General features: G+C 32.0%; 5 protein-coding genes across 5 annotated transcripts, besides 8 other annotated features; all 5 read left to right on the top strand.

The window, feature by feature from the left end:
* Positions 1 to 473: part of a mobile genetic element that runs on past the window's edge.
* Positions 474 to 502: a terminal%2Cinverted (terminal inverted repeat of MuDR-2_TvMULE3 transposon ID:TVAGG3_0325030).
* Positions 474 to 2,444: a mobile genetic element.
* Positions 2,417 to 2,444: a terminal%2Cinverted (terminal inverted repeat of MuDR-2_TvMULE3 transposon ID:TVAGG3_0325030).
* Positions 2,445 to 3,434: a mobile genetic element.
* Positions 3,404 to 3,434: a terminal%2Cinverted (terminal inverted repeat of rnd_1_family_319/TvMULE1 transposon ID:TVAGG3_0325040).
* A 980-nt stretch (positions 3,435 to 4,414) lies between these two features.
* Positions 4,415 to 4,632: a mobile genetic element.
* Positions 4,547 to 4,632: a terminal%2Cinverted (terminal inverted repeat of MuDR-N2_TV transposon ID:TVAGG3_0325050).
* Positions 4,633 to 5,781: 1,149 nt separating this feature from the next.
* TVAGG3_0325060 (guanyl-nucleotide exchange factor protein) lies at positions 5,782 to 7,697 on the top strand (the record flags this gene model as incomplete). Its single annotated transcript, XM_001319224.2, has 1 exon — positions 5,795 to 7,546. One exon carries the CDS (start codon positions 5,795 to 5,797, stop codon positions 7,544 to 7,546), a length of 1,752 nt encoding a protein of 583 aa, XP_001319259.1.
* Positions 7,698 to 7,757: 60 nt separating this feature from the next.
* On the top strand, positions 7,758 to 11,300 carry TVAGG3_0325070 (protein kinase protein; the record flags this gene model as incomplete). Its single annotated transcript, XM_001319223.1, has 1 exon — positions 8,364 to 11,255. One exon carries the CDS (start codon positions 8,364 to 8,366, stop codon positions 11,253 to 11,255), a length of 2,892 nt encoding a protein of 963 aa, XP_001319258.1.
* Positions 11,301 to 15,115: 3,815 nt separating this feature from the next.
* Positions 15,116 to 15,409, top strand: TVAGG3_0325080 (uncharacterized protein; the record flags this gene model as incomplete). Its single annotated transcript, XM_001319222.1, has 1 exon — positions 15,116 to 15,409. The coding sequence occupies one exon, from the start codon at positions 15,116 to 15,118 to the stop codon at positions 15,407 to 15,409; it is 294 nt and encodes a 97-aa protein (XP_001319257.1).
* A 1,717-nt stretch (positions 15,410 to 17,126) lies between these two features.
* Positions 17,127 to 17,911, top strand: TVAGG3_0325090 (NAD(P)H oxidoreductase-related family; the record flags this gene model as incomplete). The annotated part of the gene is made up of 1 exon (XM_001319221.1): positions 17,127 to 17,849. One exon carries the CDS (start codon positions 17,127 to 17,129, stop codon positions 17,847 to 17,849), a length of 723 nt encoding a protein of 240 aa, XP_001319256.1.
* Positions 17,912 to 18,723: 812 nt separating this feature from the next.
* Positions 18,724 to 21,036, top strand: TVAGG3_0325100 (cyclin-dependent kinase inhibitor 2C-related family; the record flags this gene model as incomplete). Its single annotated transcript, XM_001319220.1, has 1 exon — positions 18,724 to 21,036. The coding sequence occupies one exon, from the start codon at positions 18,724 to 18,726 to the stop codon at positions 21,034 to 21,036; it is 2,313 nt and encodes a 770-aa protein (XP_001319255.1).
* Positions 21,037 to 21,081: the final 45 nt, after the last annotated feature.

The raw sequence follows: 21,081 nt of genomic DNA on the forward strand, positions 1-21,081 counted from the left end.
CCGAGTAACAATATACCAAAAATTCTTAAGTTGCAAGCAGGAAAAAAAGTCTATGAATTAGCAAATTCTGATAATGTTCCTCAATGCAAAGAAATTTTTGCAAAAGAATTGAATATTCCCAATGCAACTTATACGATGTTCCATAATATAGTAAATAAACTTAAAGGAACCACAAAAGGGGATAGAATTCAATCTTACAATTATTTCTCAACAATTTTTTCAATCATAAACAAAATCGAACAAGGATTCTGCGAAATGATTTTAGTTAAAGAAGTTAACAATGAAATTGAATTGCATACATTTAAGAAAGGTGATGAATTACCTGAAAATTCAAAAGACTTTCAAATTTATTCATTTATTGTAATTCCTCCAATAACTCATTTTTACATGCAAACACAAGCTTTTTGCGGAATAATTCAAATTGATGGAACGTTTTTATTTTGTATTAAAAAAGGAAACTTACTCATTATTGGGAGTATATAAGAATTTCCGAAAAGTGACACCCAAAAAGTGACACTTTCAATAGGGAGTAACACTTAAAAAGTGACAATTTAAAATTCACAATAAATAAAAATAATAAATTTTTTAGTCTATTAAATTATTCTTTTCTTTGAAATCCTCTAAAAATTCTTCGAAATGTTCTAAAATATAATCTGGAGAATTATAACAAAATTCATTAATTTCTAACATATACGTATCTAACAATTCATTTGGAATTTCAAACGATCTTAAATATGTAATTGAATTTTGTATCTTCTCATTTATTTGAGAAAGTTTTTCTTCAGCATTTTCCAATAAAAATCTTAATGGATTCAAATTGGCTTCTTGATTCTGAACAAAATTTAATACTTGGTATAAACGTGATTGAACTTCTCTTTTCAATTTTGTTTTATAATCTGTCAATCGAGGCTCGCGAATTCTAATTGAAGGAATAAAACCTGTTTGAAGTAAATCGTTTTTAATACGATAAAAGTAATTGGGTGCAACTTCTTCTAAAAGATTTTTGACAAAAACATCAATTCTTTGATTTTTAACGCAGCCAAAATCGTGATATTTTATCTTTTTAAATAAAGATTCAGAAACGTTATTCACAACGGTTAATTCATTTGGTCTGGCAGCGGCTATCCACATCATAGCCAACAATTCCTTATACAAAATTCAAAAACTTGGGTGCAATCAGAACTGATTGCACCCAAGTTTTTGAACTTTCTTGAGGGAATTAAAGGGTGAGAGATTTATAGTCTATCTATATATCTCCCGCCCTCTAATTCCCTCCCTGACAGCGGGAAACTTTGTCTGAATGTTAAACTATTCAGACAAAGTTTCCCACTGTTTGCGAAGGAATTGTTGGCTATGATGTACTGATTCATGATCAGTACATCATAGCCAACAATTCCTTATATAAAGTTCAAAAACTTGGGTGCAATCAGTTCTGATTGCACCCAAGTTTTTGAACTTTCTTGAGGGAATGGAAGAGTAAGAGGTATACATTATGAATATATACCTCTTACCCTTCCATTCCCTCTCTGACAGCGGGAAACTTTGTCTGAATGTTAAACTATTCAGACAAAGTTTCCGCTGTCAGCGAAAGAATTTTTCCATCTGGTGCATAGAGTGTGAATCTATGCACCAAATGGAGCAAGTCCCTCGCGAAATTGCCCAAACTTGCGTCGCATTTCAAAGATTGCGACCCAAATTTTGGCGATTTCTAGTAGAGATGGAGTATTTTGAGTCACTGACCTATATGCAGTGGCTCAAAGGGCTCCATCTCTACTTTGAAGCAAGGAAACTTTCCTCGAAATTTTGATAATTTGAAGAAAGTTTTCAAGCAATTAACAAAGGATTACTCGCTATGAGGTAAAAATTCTAGATTTTCACCTCATAGCGAGAGCTTCCCTTTCATTGCTTGAAAACTTTCCCCAGCTTCAAAATTGGGGAAAGGGCTGTAAAGTCGACTCCGATACCAGCAGGTACCAGAGTATTTAAAAGAGAAGCCCTCGTACGAGTTTCTATGAAGACCTTCTCATTCAAGAAGATCTTAATAGAAAATCGTACGAGGGCATTGGAAACTCGCGTCTGGTACATGTTGGTACCAGAGTGTTTGAGATTTGAAGACTCTGGTACTAACATGTACCAGAATTTATGATGAATTTAAGATGGACCATTATAAAATGGTAGCGGTTTGTTTCAAAAAAATTTAGATGAGATTTGCATAGATATAGATTATATGATTTATACATATGAAAAATAATATATAAAAATATAATTTGGAGATAATTATGTAAATAATATTTTAAATATTTGAATTTGAGGTATAATTTTATAGTAAAATATATTATAAAGAGTATTTATATAAATATTGTAAAATAATATAAGTAATAAAAATTGAGACCCCCTCCCTGTTTTTGATGTTTTGTCACTTTTTCGGTAATTCTTATTGTTTCTAACAATTAAGGATATGCTCACTAAATTGAAATCTTTTATTCCACCAAGCAGATTCAAGAATATTTATTCCGATCAAGGTCCGGCAATTATAGCTGCTGTTAGAGAATCAGGCTTTTCTTGCGATCATAAATTTTGCTTACGTCATTTTGCAACAAAAAGGGAATACATCAATGTCTATTCCGAAATTGTTGAAGTCGCTTACGCAGACCATCCTCAAAAACGAATTGACTTGATTAAAAAGTTAGAAACTCGTTTACAAGAGGAATATCCAAACCGCGAAAATAATCAGGATCTCTTTAAGTACTTAGATAGTATTAACCCATTTGAAGGATTCGCTGACTACACCGCTGGCATACTCACAACATCTCTTATTGAATCCCTTAATGCCGAAATTAAAGATAAATGGGATACATATGAACCCGCCGAACTAATTATCCGTCTCATTGAACATGAATTCAATCTTGTTAAAAATGTTTTAACAGGTGATTTTAAATCAGATAATATTATCAAAAATCTAAATGAAACTTTGAAACATTCAGATATGTTTAGCTCGGTATTATATGATCCAATTCAAGAATTATATTATGCAACTTTTGGTCGCTATACATATTGCGTAAAAATTATGTCAGATTCACAATATTCATGCACATGTAAGCACATCGAATTATACGGATTACCTTGTATTCATGTAATCGCCGTATTGAATCACTTTTCGAACAAAAATCTTCTTAAAAATTTGAATGATGCAGTTCATGCTCGCTTCAAATGTTCAGAGTTTATGACTCCTGTGGAAGATTTAATGAAATTTTATGTTGACCAAGCATCTTTAAAAATTCCCGGAATAAATTTCAACCTGGGAGAGATTGAAAAATTAAGGGGAAAAGGACTAGGATTAAAGCATTTTACGAAAAGTGATGCTGTGTTGTTAGTTATTTATTTACTTTTTTTAATATTTTTTAAAAAAATAAAAGAAAATTCAAATAATTTTGTATCTCCCATGATATATCGACCCACGAGTACTAATGTGGCTATAATTAGAGATTGCAACTCTATTATGATCATAGTCCGGTGATATACAATAAGATTCAAATTTTGAAAGAATTAAATTAATAAAATCCCGGTGAAAAAAATAAAAACAGCTTCTAAAAGTATAGTTATCTTAAAATACGAACTTTAACACAAGTTTTTTGATCCAATAGAAAATTGAATTCTTTGAATAAATAAAATATTTTATGTATTAACATATTAAATTTCCTAATTATTTTTTCTTCTTGGGAAAATTTTTGAATTCGAATAGAAAATTCAATAAATTGAAATTGGGTTGAAAGAATTCTCCATATTAACTTGTCATATATTTCAGATCATATAAATTAAGTTAATTAAATTTTTTAAAAACCTTAATAGGATAAAAAAAAGAATTTACACTCTCTCACTTTGAAAACGTAGAAAATGCCAATCTATTGGTATACATTTTAGTTTTGTTAAGTTTACAAAACGATTACTCTAGATTTTAAAGATTTATCAAGAATTTAGAGAATATCCTTCTCAAAACAACTTCAATAGCGAAGGATTAGTATTGAATCGGATTTGTAACATAATTATAGTACATTACAATACAATTTCTCCGACTTTTAAATATTTTTGAAATATTTACAAAATATGCTCTTTCTATCATCGATACTTTAATACAGAGCAAATTTAGTAAATGTCATCACGTTATTTTTTCATAAATCGTTTTCGAACTTTTGAAATATTTATTTTAAACCAGTTTTCTACATTTAATATGTGAATTATATCAAAAGTAGATGGGCGATACTTGTAAATCTATTTAAACTATTAGTTTGCTATTATTGAAGAACTTTATAATTTTTTTTTCTTATGTATGGAATTAAAGATAATTTTGCCGATTCCAACTGGTTTTTCTATATGAGTTAAATATGCCAAGTGAAATTGGACTTGCCAATATTGTAAATTGAAGTATGGACTATATATCGATTTTCATTGATTGATGAATAACTCGGAGTAATGTAATTGTTGATAATGAAAAATAGTTTTCAATTGCTGGTAAGGGCCAATGTATGTTCAATAGCTCCGAAAGCAAAAAATGCACGTTTAGAAAAAGACGATAACGATTAAATTACAAAATCGATAACGACGACGATTAAATTACAAAATCAATAATGACCCAAATTTGAGGCTATAAATAATATTGACAAACCGTCTGAAAACATTCAATATGACACTTTTATGATTTTTATCAACTCTCCACATCGGCTCTTTTAAAATATTTTGAAATTTTAATAAGTGTATGAATCTACGCATCTTTGATCGAAGTTTTTTGAACCATTCTGAATTTTTTGAATTAAACTTCTTTCAGATTTCGTTTGAACCTCTGTGAATATGGCATCACTCGATTTCTGCACCAACCAAGATAATAGCGATGAGAATATAAACCCAGAAAGTATAGAACTTGAAGTTTTCTTAGAATCCAATAAATTGTATATCAGATCAAAAATGAACGACATTCCTGTCTTCGAAATCGAAGGGGACTATACAGATCCAATAATAGAAGGAATTATTCAAGCTATTCAGACTGGAACACTTAATGATAAAATTTTGGAATTGCTTGATGGCTTTTCAGCCATAGCCAATATATCCTGCGTTAAGTGCACAGTTAATGATGATCGTCCTAATCAAAATCACGTCACTACACTTTATCTGCATCGTAATCAGATCCAGGAAAACGTCTTCCGTTCTGTGATCTCGGTTGCATCACCTTGTTTGATTCTTAACAATTCTAATAATACTAAACTTTGTTATTAATTTTTGTCGTCTAAAAATTTATTGTTTCATTTTTTTATTTGTTCTAATCCCATTCATAAATATACCATATTTGGATATACAAGTAAATGTCGATCATTCTTATTGATTGAGAAATCAGATATATGATGAGTTTGGATTGAGCATAGTTTGATTAGGTAAATTTTGATTTCAGATATAAGATATCAATTTTGATTTCAAAGGTATATTTATTTTCGGTATGAAATTATGTTCATTATAAAAAGATATTATAGCTGATTTTTCAAATAAGCATCAAAACTATTAACTTCGCCTAAATCTTCATTGTCAAGCTAAGTAAAAAAGAACCATTAATTCCAAATTTCCTGATCAATTAAGGATTTATTTGCAGAAAACGCTGAAAGATTACGAAGAAAAAAAAAATATTCATGAGTTAAAAATTGAATGCATTTTCAGCAATAATATATATTTCTAAATGATTATCAAATTTAAGCGATTTTTAAAGTATGATTTGAAGTATCGAAACGATTATTTTTCATATAAAACTAACATGATGGACAGGGATATGTCGGCAATGTCATTTCAAACTTTTCAGAAAGATCCTCTTTCTGTATCACGAGAAAGGGATCTTGCCAACGGAGTTTTCAAGTCATCTGTTGATGTTGATCGCTCTATGTGGCGTGAAACAGTTTTAAATCGAAACCCTGAGATAAAAAGATTACGCGAAACCGTCAATCCTCTTCAGCGAGCCATTGCATTTTCCAGACAATATCTTCCAGATAATCGTTTTGTTGATCCAAATGTATTAATTTCTCTCATCAGTCAGCATCTTAGAACTCTCGGTTTAGTTGAAACGCATTCTTCTCTTCACAAAGAATGGGAGCATCAAGTCAGTACTCCTCATTTACAAGAATCTGCCTTAGCACTTCTTGCCCAACGTGCGATTCAAAGATCCGAGAAGTTTTGGGAGCTTACAGTTCCATCATGTCATAATGTACCAGGTTTAAAGCAAACACAAGCAGCTCTTGCTTCAGTTGTTTCAACCACGATCGGATCCACTCCGAAATTGCTCGAAGATACATCTCCTCTCTCCCAAGAGAAAGAGGGTGATGAAAACTTCATCAAATACGAAAACGGCTTCCCTGTTGAAGCTTCTCTTAACCAACTTATCTATTATTCCACATCTCGTAAGGATAGATACGCCGAGCTCATGAATGCCATGTGCTTGACAATTAACTCATACAGCTCCAACAAAGTCTTCTTAAAAAAAATATGCGAAAGAACTTTGCAATGTAATGACCAAATGAGTGTTGTCCCATGCATGAAACTCATTTCTGTATGGATTAATGGTGCAGGCAAAGATCTTGAGCCCGAAATTCTTGAAAAAATTAATCTATTCTTCGAAGAACACGTACGTCCCAGATTTCCAACCATCAACATTACATCTATTCGTGAGATCAAGAAAACAAACCACCTCCGAGACGGCAAAACCATTCCTGTCGAGCTCGGAAATATCCAAGGTTTATGGAACGACAACTTCGACATCATTGACCTTCCAGCGTCAGAGCTTGCCCGTCAACTTACAGTTTGGAGCTACACCCGCTACTACGCGATTCAAAGAACAGAACTTCTTGACTGCGCTTGGGAAAAGCCACGTCTTAAACACAGGGCTCCGAACGTTGTAGCCCTTACAACCCACTTCAACCTTGTTTCTCAGTGGGCAGCAAGCAAAATCATCGAGTCTAACCTCACAAAGAAGAGGTTGGACACTTTAAGTTATTTCATCAACGTATTGAACATACTTTACGATACAAAGAACTACTTAGACGCTATGGCTATCCTTGGTGGCCTCGACCATAACGCCCTCTACAGAATGAAGGTCCATTTCTCACTTCTTCCGCAAAGTGATCGCGATACTTTGGAAAAAATACGCGATAAGTTCTCTCCTGACAAACAGTTCGCCAAATTGAGATCATTATTCGATGAGGCCATTGAAAATAAGGAGCCTGCACTGCCATACATCGGTGTTCTCCTTTCCGACCTTTTCAAATTTGATGATGCAACACAACCTTTCATCAACGGACTCATCAATGTCAGGAAAGTCATGAAGGTATACTCAATGATCTACAAGATCGAGTGTTTCTCCAATTACAAATACATGTATCTGCCAATCGACCAAGTTCAGGAGAAATTGAGCAAATTCGAACCAATAGATGAGGATAAGTTACTCAACAGATCATTCGAGGTAGAGCCAGAAAGCGCTCAGACAGAACTCGACCTTTTGAACCAGAACAATAAGTAGAAATAACTTATTGTCGATCAAATCGATCAGTTCATGGCGTAGAATCTTATTTTTGGTTAATTAATTTTGTAACTCTTTAGGTTTTTTCTGTTTTATTAAAATTTCGAAAACAAATATATATTTTTTACTATTATCTATTAAGTAATTCCAAATTGAATTATATTATGTTTGATTGCTCTATAAAATTAACTTCTATTGATCAATTGGAGATCGAAATAATCATAATAATATTATATTGCTTAGGTTTGTATTGGGAATTTAATTTTTAGTGGATGTTAAGTGCAATGTTCTTACTGTCTTAGTAAAATTCAAAACCTTATATATTGATTACAATTCTTTTAGTATATAATAGTGCAATTTCTGAAAAACTGCCTTACTATGAACAAGCATTATGAGGTTAAGATCATATATGCATAGAAGCTATGTTTCATTCAGAATATTGATTCTTTACATATTTTATCAAGAAAATATATGATTATAATGCACTTGTATAATATTTTCATATATTTAATGTGATATTACATGACCGCAGGTGACATTTCAGCTGAAAAGAATACGATTAGGAAATTAATGCAGATTTTATGTGTGCACACAGTACAGTATCAAAAAATCTCATTTAAACTTAAATGATAAAGTAAGGAATTTTCAATAAACGAAATTCACTTCATCTTGCTTGAATAAAGATAAAAAAGCATGAAATACATGATCTACATAAAGTGAGAAATGTTATTTTAAAGTAATGTTGTTTTTACTATTGGTGTGAAGCACCGGTATGACATGTTGAAAAATTTCAATAATATTTTTTTTGGGAGAAAAAATGGGGAAACATAAGAAAAGTTTAAGCTTGGAAAGAAAATTCTGGAGTGAAGAGTTAGTAAAAGCATACGAGCAAGTTGATCAATCGCTTTCTCAAGTATCATGTTACGAAAATCAACTTCAAATTATATCTTTACAAATGTACGATTTTTTAGATAGATTTCTCAAATCAGACCCCGAAAAACCTCTCACTAGGCTTCAAGCCGAGAAAATTGTCGATTATATTCAGTCATGTTCAGAACTTGCGAACTTTTGCCAAAAATTAACAGCTGGAAAATGGCTTGGCGTATTCCTCTCAGAACCAACGCACTCATCGGTCAATGTGTTTTCAAAACTATGGGCTGATTGGGCTTCTTGTGCCAATTGTTTCATGTTTCCTTCTTTTGAATTCATCGAATCACTTTACTACGGCTTTTCTCAAGATCTCATTAGTATACACACAGCACTGATCGGCATTGCGCCTGGAATTTCTACAAGATTTAAAGGAGCTTTAGTCAAACGAATGATAGAAATAGAAGCGTGCATTGGAACATCAGACTTAGATCGTAACAGAACAAGCCCATACATTTTAAAGCATCAAGACTGGCAGATTATCAAAGAAAATATCGGATTGGGCGGATACGCTACAGTACACCTCGCAAAGATGAGATCTACCGGCGAAATGGTGGCTGTCAAAGAGCTTAAAGCAGTCCAGCTCAATCAAACCCGCGTTATCTACTTAAAACGTGAAATCGACGCTTTAATGCGACTTTCCCACCCAAATGTCATTAAATTGATCGGCGTAACCGTTACTCCTCCATTTTGTATCGTTACTACATACGTTCCGAACGGTTGTTTGATTGATTTAATTAATGGAAAAAGTATCAACCCTAGATGTACTCCAATCTTCAGAATGAGGATCGCTTTGGATACAGCGAGAGCTCTAGAATACATCCACAGCATCGGATTGATACACAGAGATCTAAAACCTCCAAATATTCTTCTTGATAATAATGATCGTGCTATCGTCTGCGATTTCGGTCTCGCACGTATCGTATCTTCAATGATGTCATGCGAAATAGGCACTACACAGTGGTGCGCCCCTGAATTGTTGACATCTGGAAATGATTATAATCAATCTGTTGATGTTTATGCGTATGGTATCATGCTTTGGGAATTACTTACACAGAAGATACCGTTTAAGGGTCTAAAATGCATCCAAATCTGCGAATGCGTTCTGAAATACGCAGAAAGACCAGAGATACCAGAAGATTGTCCCGAAATGTTTGCTACTGTCATAAAGAGATGCTGGGCGCAACATCCTGAAGAGCGACCAACTTTCCAACAGATCCGTGAAGTATTTGAGAGAGGAGATGTCTTAATTCCGGGAACTGATAGGGACGAATACATGAGATTCGTAGAGCAAACACGTCCAGAGCATGAAAATGCAATGAGAATGGCCGCATCGCAAAAATCAATTGTAGATATGGCTCTGGAAAGGATGAACAAGCTCAGTTCGTACGACCAGTTATGTATATCTGCTTTGGAAACACTTTTATACTCAGGACAGCCACTGATGCCTCATATTAAGAAAATTGTTATCATGGCCGGTTTCAAAGAAGGCCAAGAACTCGCTAAACGTGCTATTACAAGCATTGTTAACGATTTGAACTCAAATGCAACTACTGTTGCCATTGAAATTCAGCCATTATTCGTAAATGATCCAGAATTTGTCATTTCGATGATTGCAAAGCTTCATGTTCGTATCAGAGATTTCCTAACAGTCCTCAAAGAGTACTTAAAGTTCGGTCAAAACCAAACTCCTCATATTGTTGACTTGTTAAGGTCATTTATATCATTAGACTGCCTCGATTACATTTTCTCATGCTTGGATGACAGATACGTCCACATTATACTCACTCAATTCTATGCTCAGTACGGATGTGACAAAAATCTTCCAAGAATTGCATTTACAAACATTGAATGTCTCTTCTACTCACTAAGGAAGCTTAAGATGAGTGGAGAGCTCCGTATGATTGATAAAGATAAAGAAGAACAGCTTGCTCAAGTTATGGAGATGCTTCCAGAAGGAACTTGGCCTCAGCATAACAATTTCCTTCTTATGGCGGATTGTATATTCCCCTGGATGCTCCGTTCCAATATTGGACAAGCTACAGCCGATATTATGTTAACTTGTGTAAAATACCAAGACACAATTGATTATTTGAAGACAGAAGAAGCTTACCAAGTTATCATTAAGATGCTTTCTTCACAGAGACTGACAATTGTCCTTGCAGCTGTCGAGATATTGAAGGTTATTCAGCCCCCATCTAAATATCTCGTCCCAATTTTCAATGAAACCGTTTCTGCATACAAAATTCATAACAATGAAAAAATTTTCATTTCAATTATGCATATGATTAACACAAATATCAACACATTTGAGATCAATGAGTTCTTCTATTGCTTCTTAAGTAATTTAGGAACCGACCAAAAAGAAAATTTGGAGTATCTCAAATTTATGTTGAAATCTAATGCAAAGAGGCATACTATTACTTATACAGAGCCATTGAGTAAGAGGATTTCATCGAAATTGTCAAAATTAGATTTTAATTCTGCTGCAGCTCTTGGATGTCTACTTCAGCAGTTCACTCCTAGATCGCAGGACTTAGCGTATGGTATTTGTTCGGCTCTTTCCTATCTTTACGGCAGCAAACCTCCATTTTCTGTCGCAATTCCGTTTTTGAACTTCATCAAGGAGTCAATGGGAAAGGAAGGAGTGTTGGATAAGCTGGCGGCTGAAAGATTCTCTGTTTACCTTTACCATGTTCCTCTCCTTTATCCACAAGATCCAAGAGTTCCGGTGATTATTGAAGGATTCACTGAAGCTTACGAATCTTTGATAAAGGCCTAAATGTTATTTTATGTTGTTTTTTTCTATTCTTAAATCGATTTATTTTTAATCAAAAAAAAATCATTGGTACTTTGTATGTAATAAAACATATTTAAATCTTAAGGATGTCCGCAGATGTCTCTCAAAATTTGATCGAATTGAAAGGTTGATATGTGAATATCATCATATAAAAAAAAGGAGATTGCTATAACTCATTAAATATGTGATGGTGGTGCATTATCACTAATCTTGAAATGATTGTTTAAAAAAATTGAGGCTTTGATTATCATTATTACCCTATTTTTACCCTCTATTTCCAGGAATTACTGTCACTTTTTTCCACTTTCTAAAAAAGCTTCTATATCTCGACATATATAGACATTTTCGAAGCATTTTAAAAGAGAATATGATAGAAAAGATGTTGAATTTTATGATTTTGTACTTTATATGGAAATATGAGATATGAGATTTAATATGATTTGATTGCAAGTTGAAATTTTTGATTTTTATAATATAGCATTTTTATGATATAAAGAGTGTTTTTATGATAAAATTTTTGCTCAAAAACAAAAATTTTGGTAAAACGGTAATTCCTGGCTGACGTTAAAATATGCTTTGTTCTCCACTAAAAATAGTATTTAATGATATAAAAATCAATTATTTTGAGTATTCATAGACTTTTTTGTTGAAACTTCGAACGCATGAAAACTACTATTAGAATAGATTAAATTGAAAATAAACAGCGGAAACAAATTCAGCACATTTTATATGATTTGGTGCTGTGACAAAAGTATATCATTCACACTCAAAGGAAAATCTGATTATCCCAATAAAATAGAAATAAATCAATAAAAAGTATAATAGATACATTCTATTTGGATGATGATACTATATCATTTATCAAATTTTGAAAATATTTATTTTTCACGAATTCGAACCGAAACAAGACCTCGAACTCGTCAAAATTTTAAAAAATGAATATTTATCAAAATAAATGCAGGATTTGTTGATTACATCATTAATACTCCATTCTTTTAGTAAATACATGTGCATTAGCCTTTTCCTTGCAAAAGATTGAATTAGATTTTTCAATTTATTCGGATTAAAATATAATTTTCGTTTATCCATATCTATGTAAATACATTAAACATCATAACACTTTGAAATACTATTGTTTTAGTAATCAATTTCTTATCCTTATCATTTCTACAATTGGGATTATTCACTTCATAATACAAAAGTTCTAAAAATGTCAAAAAGTATTCATTTTAGGAATAAAAGACTTAATTTAAATTTAATATAAATATTCTTATATCTATACAAACAAATTGTGAGAGCATTCAGGTGGCCCCATAAGTAATAACATATCAGTATTTTGATATGATACCTCATATATAAGGTTTGATTAGAAAGTTGAAATTAGCTTTTTCAATTTTTCATCAGTGAAAATGTTTGATACCTCATACCTATTAAAATAGCCTAATTTCAGTCCCATCCCTCTTGTATTCGTTGAGATAAGGAGATTTGAAATTATGCAATTTCGACGCCGTTACCCTCTCCATTTGCCACAAAAATGTAAGGGATATATAACACTTCTGTATAAATTAATATTTTATTGTTATTTTTTTAAAATAATACTTCAATCATGCTAAAATTGAATTTTTTTTTTGATGCAAAAAAGAGTCGATACGAAAAGCAGACTTTTTTTTGTACCCCCTCTCAATTTTTTTTCCAGTTTTCGTACTTTTTTACAGAGCATAGTATTTGATGTCCAATGTTTGCCTATGATCAGAACTCATCTTTCTCCTGTTCATATTTCAATCTCTGGTCTAGACATATATCACATCAAATATCATATTTGATTATTCACAATTGTTTAAAAGATTTTACACGCACAAGCATAATGTTTTGTGCAAAGTACAATTTCAATGTGTTAATCTATAAAACTTGATTTTTATTGCATATGCAATTAGGCATCTTTTTTAAAATAGAGTTTTGAAGATAAGCATATATGAGAATGATATGTACTTGTTATTGTAAGAACAATTAATGTTATAAATTTATTCAATTATTATAGATAATGAAATAAATATTTTATTATATAAAAAAGAGTGTTTATTCATTATAAATAGAGTTCTGTTAAGCAAATATTTTATTTGTAACGGGTAAACTATAAATTTGCATGTTTGAATTATTGAGATCAAATATTCGCATGCAATCAATAAATTTGCTGCAAAATTATAATCTCAAGCATGTACTATTTTGAAACAATAAAGCATCAGAGAGCCTTTTCACTATGATCTTTCAGAAAATGAAAGAACATAGAAAAACTGCCCTTTATAAAGATGCTATGACCTCAACAAGGGTCAGAGCCTGTATCTGTATGTCCTTCAGGGCCGAGATAAGAGGATATCGTCAATGATGTTGGCGATCTCCCTCAAACTCGGCCCTGAGGATTAGTATTGCAGGCTCTGACACATGTTGAGGTCAGAAATTCGGGTTTGCTGTTTTCCAGGGTCGGATTCCTCTCCTGTCGCCCTAGATCAGGACGACATTTGGGAAATCCGGCCCTGAGGACTGTAAGTGAGGCCCTGAACCTTTGCTGAGGCCAGAGCTTAGTATTTGTTGCTTCTCAGAGCCGAGTTCCGCTGAGAAGTGTCCGTGATCTGAACAATCTCAGGGAACTAGGCTCTGAGGACTGTAAGCGAAGCCCTGGTCTCTGCTGATGCCAGGGCCTGTATTTTGAAATCCTTCAGGACCGATATGAGAGGAGATCGCCAATAATGTGGATGATCTCCCTCAAAATCGGCCCTGAGGATTGATCTTGCAGGCTCTGACCTTTACTGTGGCCAGAGCTTCGTTTGGTAAGTATTCCAGGGCCAGATTCCTCGCCTGCCGCCCGGGGTCAGAGCGGCATTTGGGAAAGCCGGCCCTGGGGACTGTAAGCAAAGCTCTGGCCTTTTCTGAGGCCAGAATCTGTGTATTTCTTTCTTTCAGGCCCGAATTTGAGGGAGATCGTCAATGATGTTGACTATCTCTCTCAAATTCGGGCCTGAGGATTGTATTTGCAGGATCTGGCCACTGCTAAGGCCAGAGCTTCGTATGGGCACTCTCTTGGGACTGAATTCCTCTCCGGCCGCCCCGAATCAGGGCGGTCTTTGAGGAAACCAGCCCCAAGGATTGTTTGCGAAGCTCTGGCATTTCCTAAGACCAGAGCTTGTGAATTTCATTCAGAGCCAAGTTCCTCTCGGATCGAACCTAATGAGGAAGACCGTTGAGGAACTTGGCTCTGAGGAGATCAATTGTTTGCTCTGGCCTCGATGAAGGCAAGAGTTTTCAAGGGAATGTTTTGATGGGATGAGTCTATTATCAGTAAGCTCGTCCCATCAAAACATTCATTTAAAAATTGAATGAATAATTATCGTATCTATTCAAAAATTAAAAATTTAAAGATGAATAAAATTATAATACATATGAAAGAGAAATAAATTACATTGAAATTGAATAAAAAATTCCCAAAAAAAATTCAAAAAACTGAAAATAAAAAGAAAAAATATAAAATTTGATAAGAAAAAACGATTTGAGTTAAAAAACGTTTCTACAAAACATGAATATTTATGATTTAGAATAAATTGTGAATAAAATTTACTAGTTTAAAGAAGAATGAGAAAATTAAATTATATTGAAAAGAAGATACTTTAGAAAGGAGTTTACGATTGCAATATTATATGGTATAACATTGTACTCGTAACCTCCTTTCGATAATCTAATTTCTAAAGCAACATTGAGATATGAAAAAAATTAACTTTCTTCGAAAGGGGTTTATAATTGCAATATAATATGACATTATATCGCAAATGTAAACTCCTTTCGGTAATCAAATGTCTAATGTCACATTGCGGAACAAAAGTGAGAGATTCTCCCGATCTGAGTACGTAATTGCAGGATGCCATTGCAAGACCCTGCAAATATGTACTCAGATCGGAAACTTTGTTCCCAATGTCACATTGCGGAACAAAAGTGAGAGATTCTCCCGATCTGAGTACGTAATTGCAGGATGCCATTGCAAGACCCTGCAAATATGTACTCAGATCGGAAACTTTGTTCCCAATGTCACATTGCGGAACAAAAATGAGAGATTCTCCCGATCTGAGTACGTAATTGCAAGAACATAGAGATATAGTATGCAACAAATGCTTTTATCAACTTATTTACACTCATATAATTATATTCATCCTTCAATCTTGATTATATTTCATATTTCTGAGCAAACATAGAGCCTCAACTCATAATTATAAAGACTACCAATTGTAACCATATAAAAACACAATTTTTTAAAAGTTATTATTATTCAACTTCCTGTGATACGGTATTTTGATTACATTTCTTAAATTTTTGTAAAACAAGCATAGATCTATCATGAGCAATCATATGATAGTAAATATATTGCTTCCATGCTAAATTCAATTGAGATTATCTTGACATTAAACTTAGAATCCTCTCAAATTCAAGGAGATAATCACAATACAGCTATATTTTAATGCTGCAGTATAGCGAAAGCTCTCAGATTATTATACACTACTAATACCATATGAGTACGAAAACTGGAAAAAAAATTGAGAGGGTGTACGAAAAAAAAGTCTGCTTTTCATATAGTTTCTGCAAAAAATAACCTTAAATGGTAATTCCTGGAAATAGAGGGTATTTACTTAATTTTAACTGAAATTCCTTTCCTATCATCAATGAATTATCAGTCGCTTGATTTAATTGTGTTGATTTGATATTATCGGTGAAGGTATCAATTTATCAGTATATATATATATATATTCGAAAGAAATTGATGCTTAAGATGCGATGATAAAGTTGGTATAATTATATCACTAAATAATGATTTATCTTTTTAATAAATATCATGAATTTGTCATGTAGTGTTCGGTTAACCTTTAAGCATGATAAGAACCGTTAAGAATGATCTGTGTTAAGCCTTTGTCACCCAATATATGAGCGTTTAGGCATATATTATTCCTTACTAACATTTATTTAAATTTTTAAAAAATGATTTTAAATGACTTTGTGATGATTTTCATTTCAAACCTAATGCAAACAAAGAACTATAAGATAAAATAAAAGTAGACGTATTATTTATTAAATGGAAATAATAATACACCAAAAGAATTTTATCATTTATGGAAAAATATAATAAAAATATGAATAAATAGTATAACAAGCTATTGTGTATACATTATTCTATTGAAATATGTATAAAATGTAAATTGGAAGTTAAAATAAAAAATTCAATTTAAAATGTAATGAAAATTATTACTATAATCATGAAAACTGCAATAAAAATATTTGTTATGCACAAAAATATATGATTAATGAAAATATAATTAAAAAATGAATTTTAAAATATAAAATTTCAACTGAAGTTACTTATTAGTATATTTTATGATGTTAAAAGAAGACTTTGTACATGTATCATTAAAATAATATTTTAAAAAAAATACCAAAAAGCGATTTGAGGAAAAATATTGATGGAGAAAATTTCTATAGAAACGCTAGATAGTCAATTTCAATTTGAATTCATTCAATTTTCAGAGAGTATATTCAATTTTTGAACATCATTTATAACGGTATAAAAATTATAAAATCAAAAGGATATATTGAGTTTATGATTATTTTTTGTGACAATTTAAGCAACCATTTTATAATTTGAAATTTTAAAATTTATGATAATTAAGCTTGTGTATGTGAATTGATCTCTTTTAAACGTGCGATCGATTTTAAAAGATTGAAAAAAGATAATTTTCTGTGAACCTATTCAAAAATTCTAATAAAAAATTTTTATGTTGAATATTTGAGTTTAGAAAATCAATCAGTTCATTTCTCGTGATGTCTAAAATGCACGTCTTGATCTTAGTTGCTCATCCAGATCCAACTCACAAAGCAACTGCCTTCCGCTTCGCAGATTCTGCCAAAGCTGCTCTTGAAGAAGCTGGTCATGAAGTTAGATATGTTAACTTAATGGAAGCTGGATTTGATGTCGTTGCCTCTATGAATGATTTCAAGAGAGTCGAAATGGATCCATTTGAGTATCCTGCAAACCAGGCCATTCCTGACAATCTCATTGATACAATCAAAGTTCAACAGGAGAATCTCAAGTGGTCAACACATGTTCTCATCTTTGCTCCACTTTGGTTTGGCCGTCTTCCAGCATGCTTTTACTCTTTCTCAGAGCGTGTATTTTCATTTGGATTCGCCTACGATGGTGAGAGTCCTCTTCATCAAAATGTCTTGAAGGGCCGCAAAGTTGCCATCATTGTTTCAGCAGGAGTTGCCCCAATGTTCTTCGATCCAAAGAAAGGTAACGGTCTTGATGCTTACTTATGGTCTGCTATGTATGGCTTCAACTATGCAGGCTTCACAATCCTTCGTTCTCTTGGAATTTATGGTGCAAATTCTCCAAGGAGGAAAGCAATGCAACCAGAACTTCAGAAGAAGATCAATGAAAAACTTCTCAAACTTGATCAATGGAAGACAGTTGATGGTGAAAGAATCTATTCCAATTTCATTAATCTTGAACAGGTCTTCCCTGAAAACATTCTTAAAGAATGAAACTCAATTTTTAATGATACCTCAAAATATCTTAACCCAACATAAAAAATAAGCATTCTTATGCCTAAATTTAATCTTTTTCATTTGAGCTAGAAATGATTACTAAGATGTGTTTAATAGCATTTGAATATAATAATGTATCAATCAATTCAATGTAAGTTGATTTCAGGCAAATTTTGATAACATGATGGCTATTTTACAAATTCATTTTAAATTTCAATATAATATGGTGGATACTAGTTATTTCACTTTTAACCGATTAATGAATATATGTCATTGAGGTATAGAAAACAAATAAAATAAATTTGCAATCAAAATATACAAATTTTTAAAAACATATAAATCATTTGTGTTTTTGAGATTCAAATAATTACCTGCCTTATTTTTCGCAGCTTTTTTATTGTTTGGTTACTATAATACACTGAGAATCGGGATTCATTGTTTATGCTTTTCCAAACAAATGACGATTAAAACTTCAGAGAGTTTGAATGAACTCATATCATATAATCAACAAATATTTATTTTGCCGACGGCGGTTACACTTGTCCGAAATTATATTATATCAAATTTGATTTTTTGGCCTAAATAGTTGTTGTGAGTTTATGTCTTCACACTAGAGATCACCGAACTTTATTCAACTCAATTGAACAAAAAGTAATACGATTGTTTGTGTTCGAATCTAATCATCTGGATGAAAATTGTATTGTTTTCGACTTTTCTATTGCTATTGTGTCATTTCATATCTACGAACTTAATTAAAATTCATAAATTATATCCGAAATTATTTCCGAAAACTTTGTGATAATTGATCTACACATGTCTAGCATAATATTTGTTTCTTCTAAAATGTAAATGACCTTTTCATAAATTATTAATGTCCGAACAAGACATTCATCCAACTAAATATAGCGAACTGCGAAGTATCTTTGAACACTACATTGATTCATATATTGCTTTATATCAGCTGAAAACGGACAAAGAAGAAGAATTAAACGAAATTTACAAAATGATCAAAACAGAATTGATTGATTCAAAGATATACCCACCAAAAAAGATTGTGGAAGATGTTTTAGATATCATTCTGTATAATAATCGCTATACAAAGTCATATTTATCACTTGCAAAACTCATATCTGATGATTATCATGTAGAAGAGGTCAAGTATGTTGAACTTATTTCAAACTTCCTGTTTTATAAAGAATATGGAAATAAATTAGACAAATCCGGTGATTTTTTTGAATTTAACTTTGAAAATCTGGATATTCATAAAGAATATACAATTTACAGAGCAATTATGTATAATGACTTAGAAATGTTCATCGCATTCACGGAAGTAGAAGGATTTGATAAAGATCAAATACTTGAAAGTGGTTTATATCCATATTCTGAAGTAGGATATTCATTACTTGAATTATGTTGTTACCACGGAGCAGTTGATTGTTTCAAGTTTTTAAGAACGAAATTTCAATCAGAAATAACTAAAACATGTTTACAACTCTCATTTTTAGGAGGAAATGCAGAGATTATGAGTGAATGTTTGAAATATCAAGAACCAGATGAACAATGCATGGAATATGCAATTATTTCACACAACATTGATTTTGTTACGTTCTTGATGAATGAATACGATATAGAGATCATTTTAGATCATTGTACACAGTACAATAATCTTGAATCATTTTTAGTTTATTTCGATCAAACTAATGATGTTAATAATTGCTTTATTAGATCGATAATCTTTAATATTCCATCTCTTTGCGAATATTTCCTATCAAATGGTGCAGATATCAATCAAAAAGATTATGCTGGAGAAACCGCTCTTCATAATGCAGCATATTATAATAGCAATGAAATAGCTGAAGTTCTTATTTCACATGGTATAAATATCAATGAAAAAACTCAATATGGAAAAACCGCACTTCATATTGCAGCAAGTGAAAATAGTAAAGAAACAGCTGAAGTTCTTATTTCACATGGTATAAATATCAATGAAAAAGATAATGATGGAGAAACTGCTCTTCGTATTGCAGCAAGTGAAAATAATAAAGAAACAGCTGAAGCTATTTTATCACTAGGCATAAATATCAATGAAAAAGATGAAAGAGGAAAAACCACTCTTCATATTGCAGCAGAAAATAGTAATGGTAAAGAAACAGCCGAACTTCTTATTTCACATGGTATAAACATCAATGAAAAAGATAATGTTGGGAAAACCGCTCTTCATTATGCAGCATATTATAATCGTAAAGAAACAGCTGAAGTTCTTATTTCACATGGTATAAATATCAATGAAAAAACTAATGATGGAGAAACTGCTCTTCATATTGCAACATCTTATAATAATAGAGAAACAGCCGAAATTCTTATTTCACATGGTATAAATATCAATGAAAAAGATAATGTTGGGAAAACCGCTCTTCATTATGCAACATATTATAATAATAGAGAAACAGTCGAACTTCTTATTTCACATGGTATAAACATCAATGAAAAAGATAATGTTGGGAAAACCGCTCTTCATTATGCAGCATATTATAATCGTAAAGAAACAGCCGAAATTCTTATTTCACATGGTATAAACATCAATGAAAAAGATAATGATGGAAAAACCGCTCTTCATTATGCAACATATTATAATAATAGAGAAACAGCCGAAATTCTTATTTCACATGGTATAAACATCAATGAAAAAGATAATGTTGGGAAAACCGCTCTTCATTATGCAGCAACTGGAAATAGTAAAGAAACAGCTGAAGTTCTTATTTCACATGGTATAAATATCAATGAAAAAACTAATGATGGAGAAACTGCTCTTCATATTGCAACATCTTATAATAATAGAGAAACAGCCGAAATTCTTATTTCACATGGTATAAATATCAATGAAAAAACTAACAATGGGAAAACCGCTCTTCATTGTGCAGCATATTATAATCGTAAAGAAACAGCCGAACTTCTTATTTCATATGGTATAAGCATCAATGAAAAAGATAATGATGGAAAAACCGCTCTTCATATTGCAGCAGATCATAATGGAAAAGAAATAGCCGAACTTCTTATTTCATATGGTATAAGCATCAATGAAAAAGATAATGATGGAAAAACCGCTCTTCATATTGCAGCAGATCAAAATAGTAAAGAAACAGCCGAACTTCTTATTTCACATGGTATAAATATCAATGAATAAGAAAATTATGAAAACCTCTCTTCATATTATATTACTTTATAATAG

The sequence above is a fragment of the Trichomonas vaginalis genome, chromosome V (genome assembly GCF_026262505.1).
Source record: "Trichomonas vaginalis G3 chromosome V, whole genome shotgun sequence".
In the NCBI taxonomy this organism is placed as follows: Eukaryota; Parabasalia; order Trichomonadida; family Trichomonadidae; genus Trichomonas; species Trichomonas vaginalis.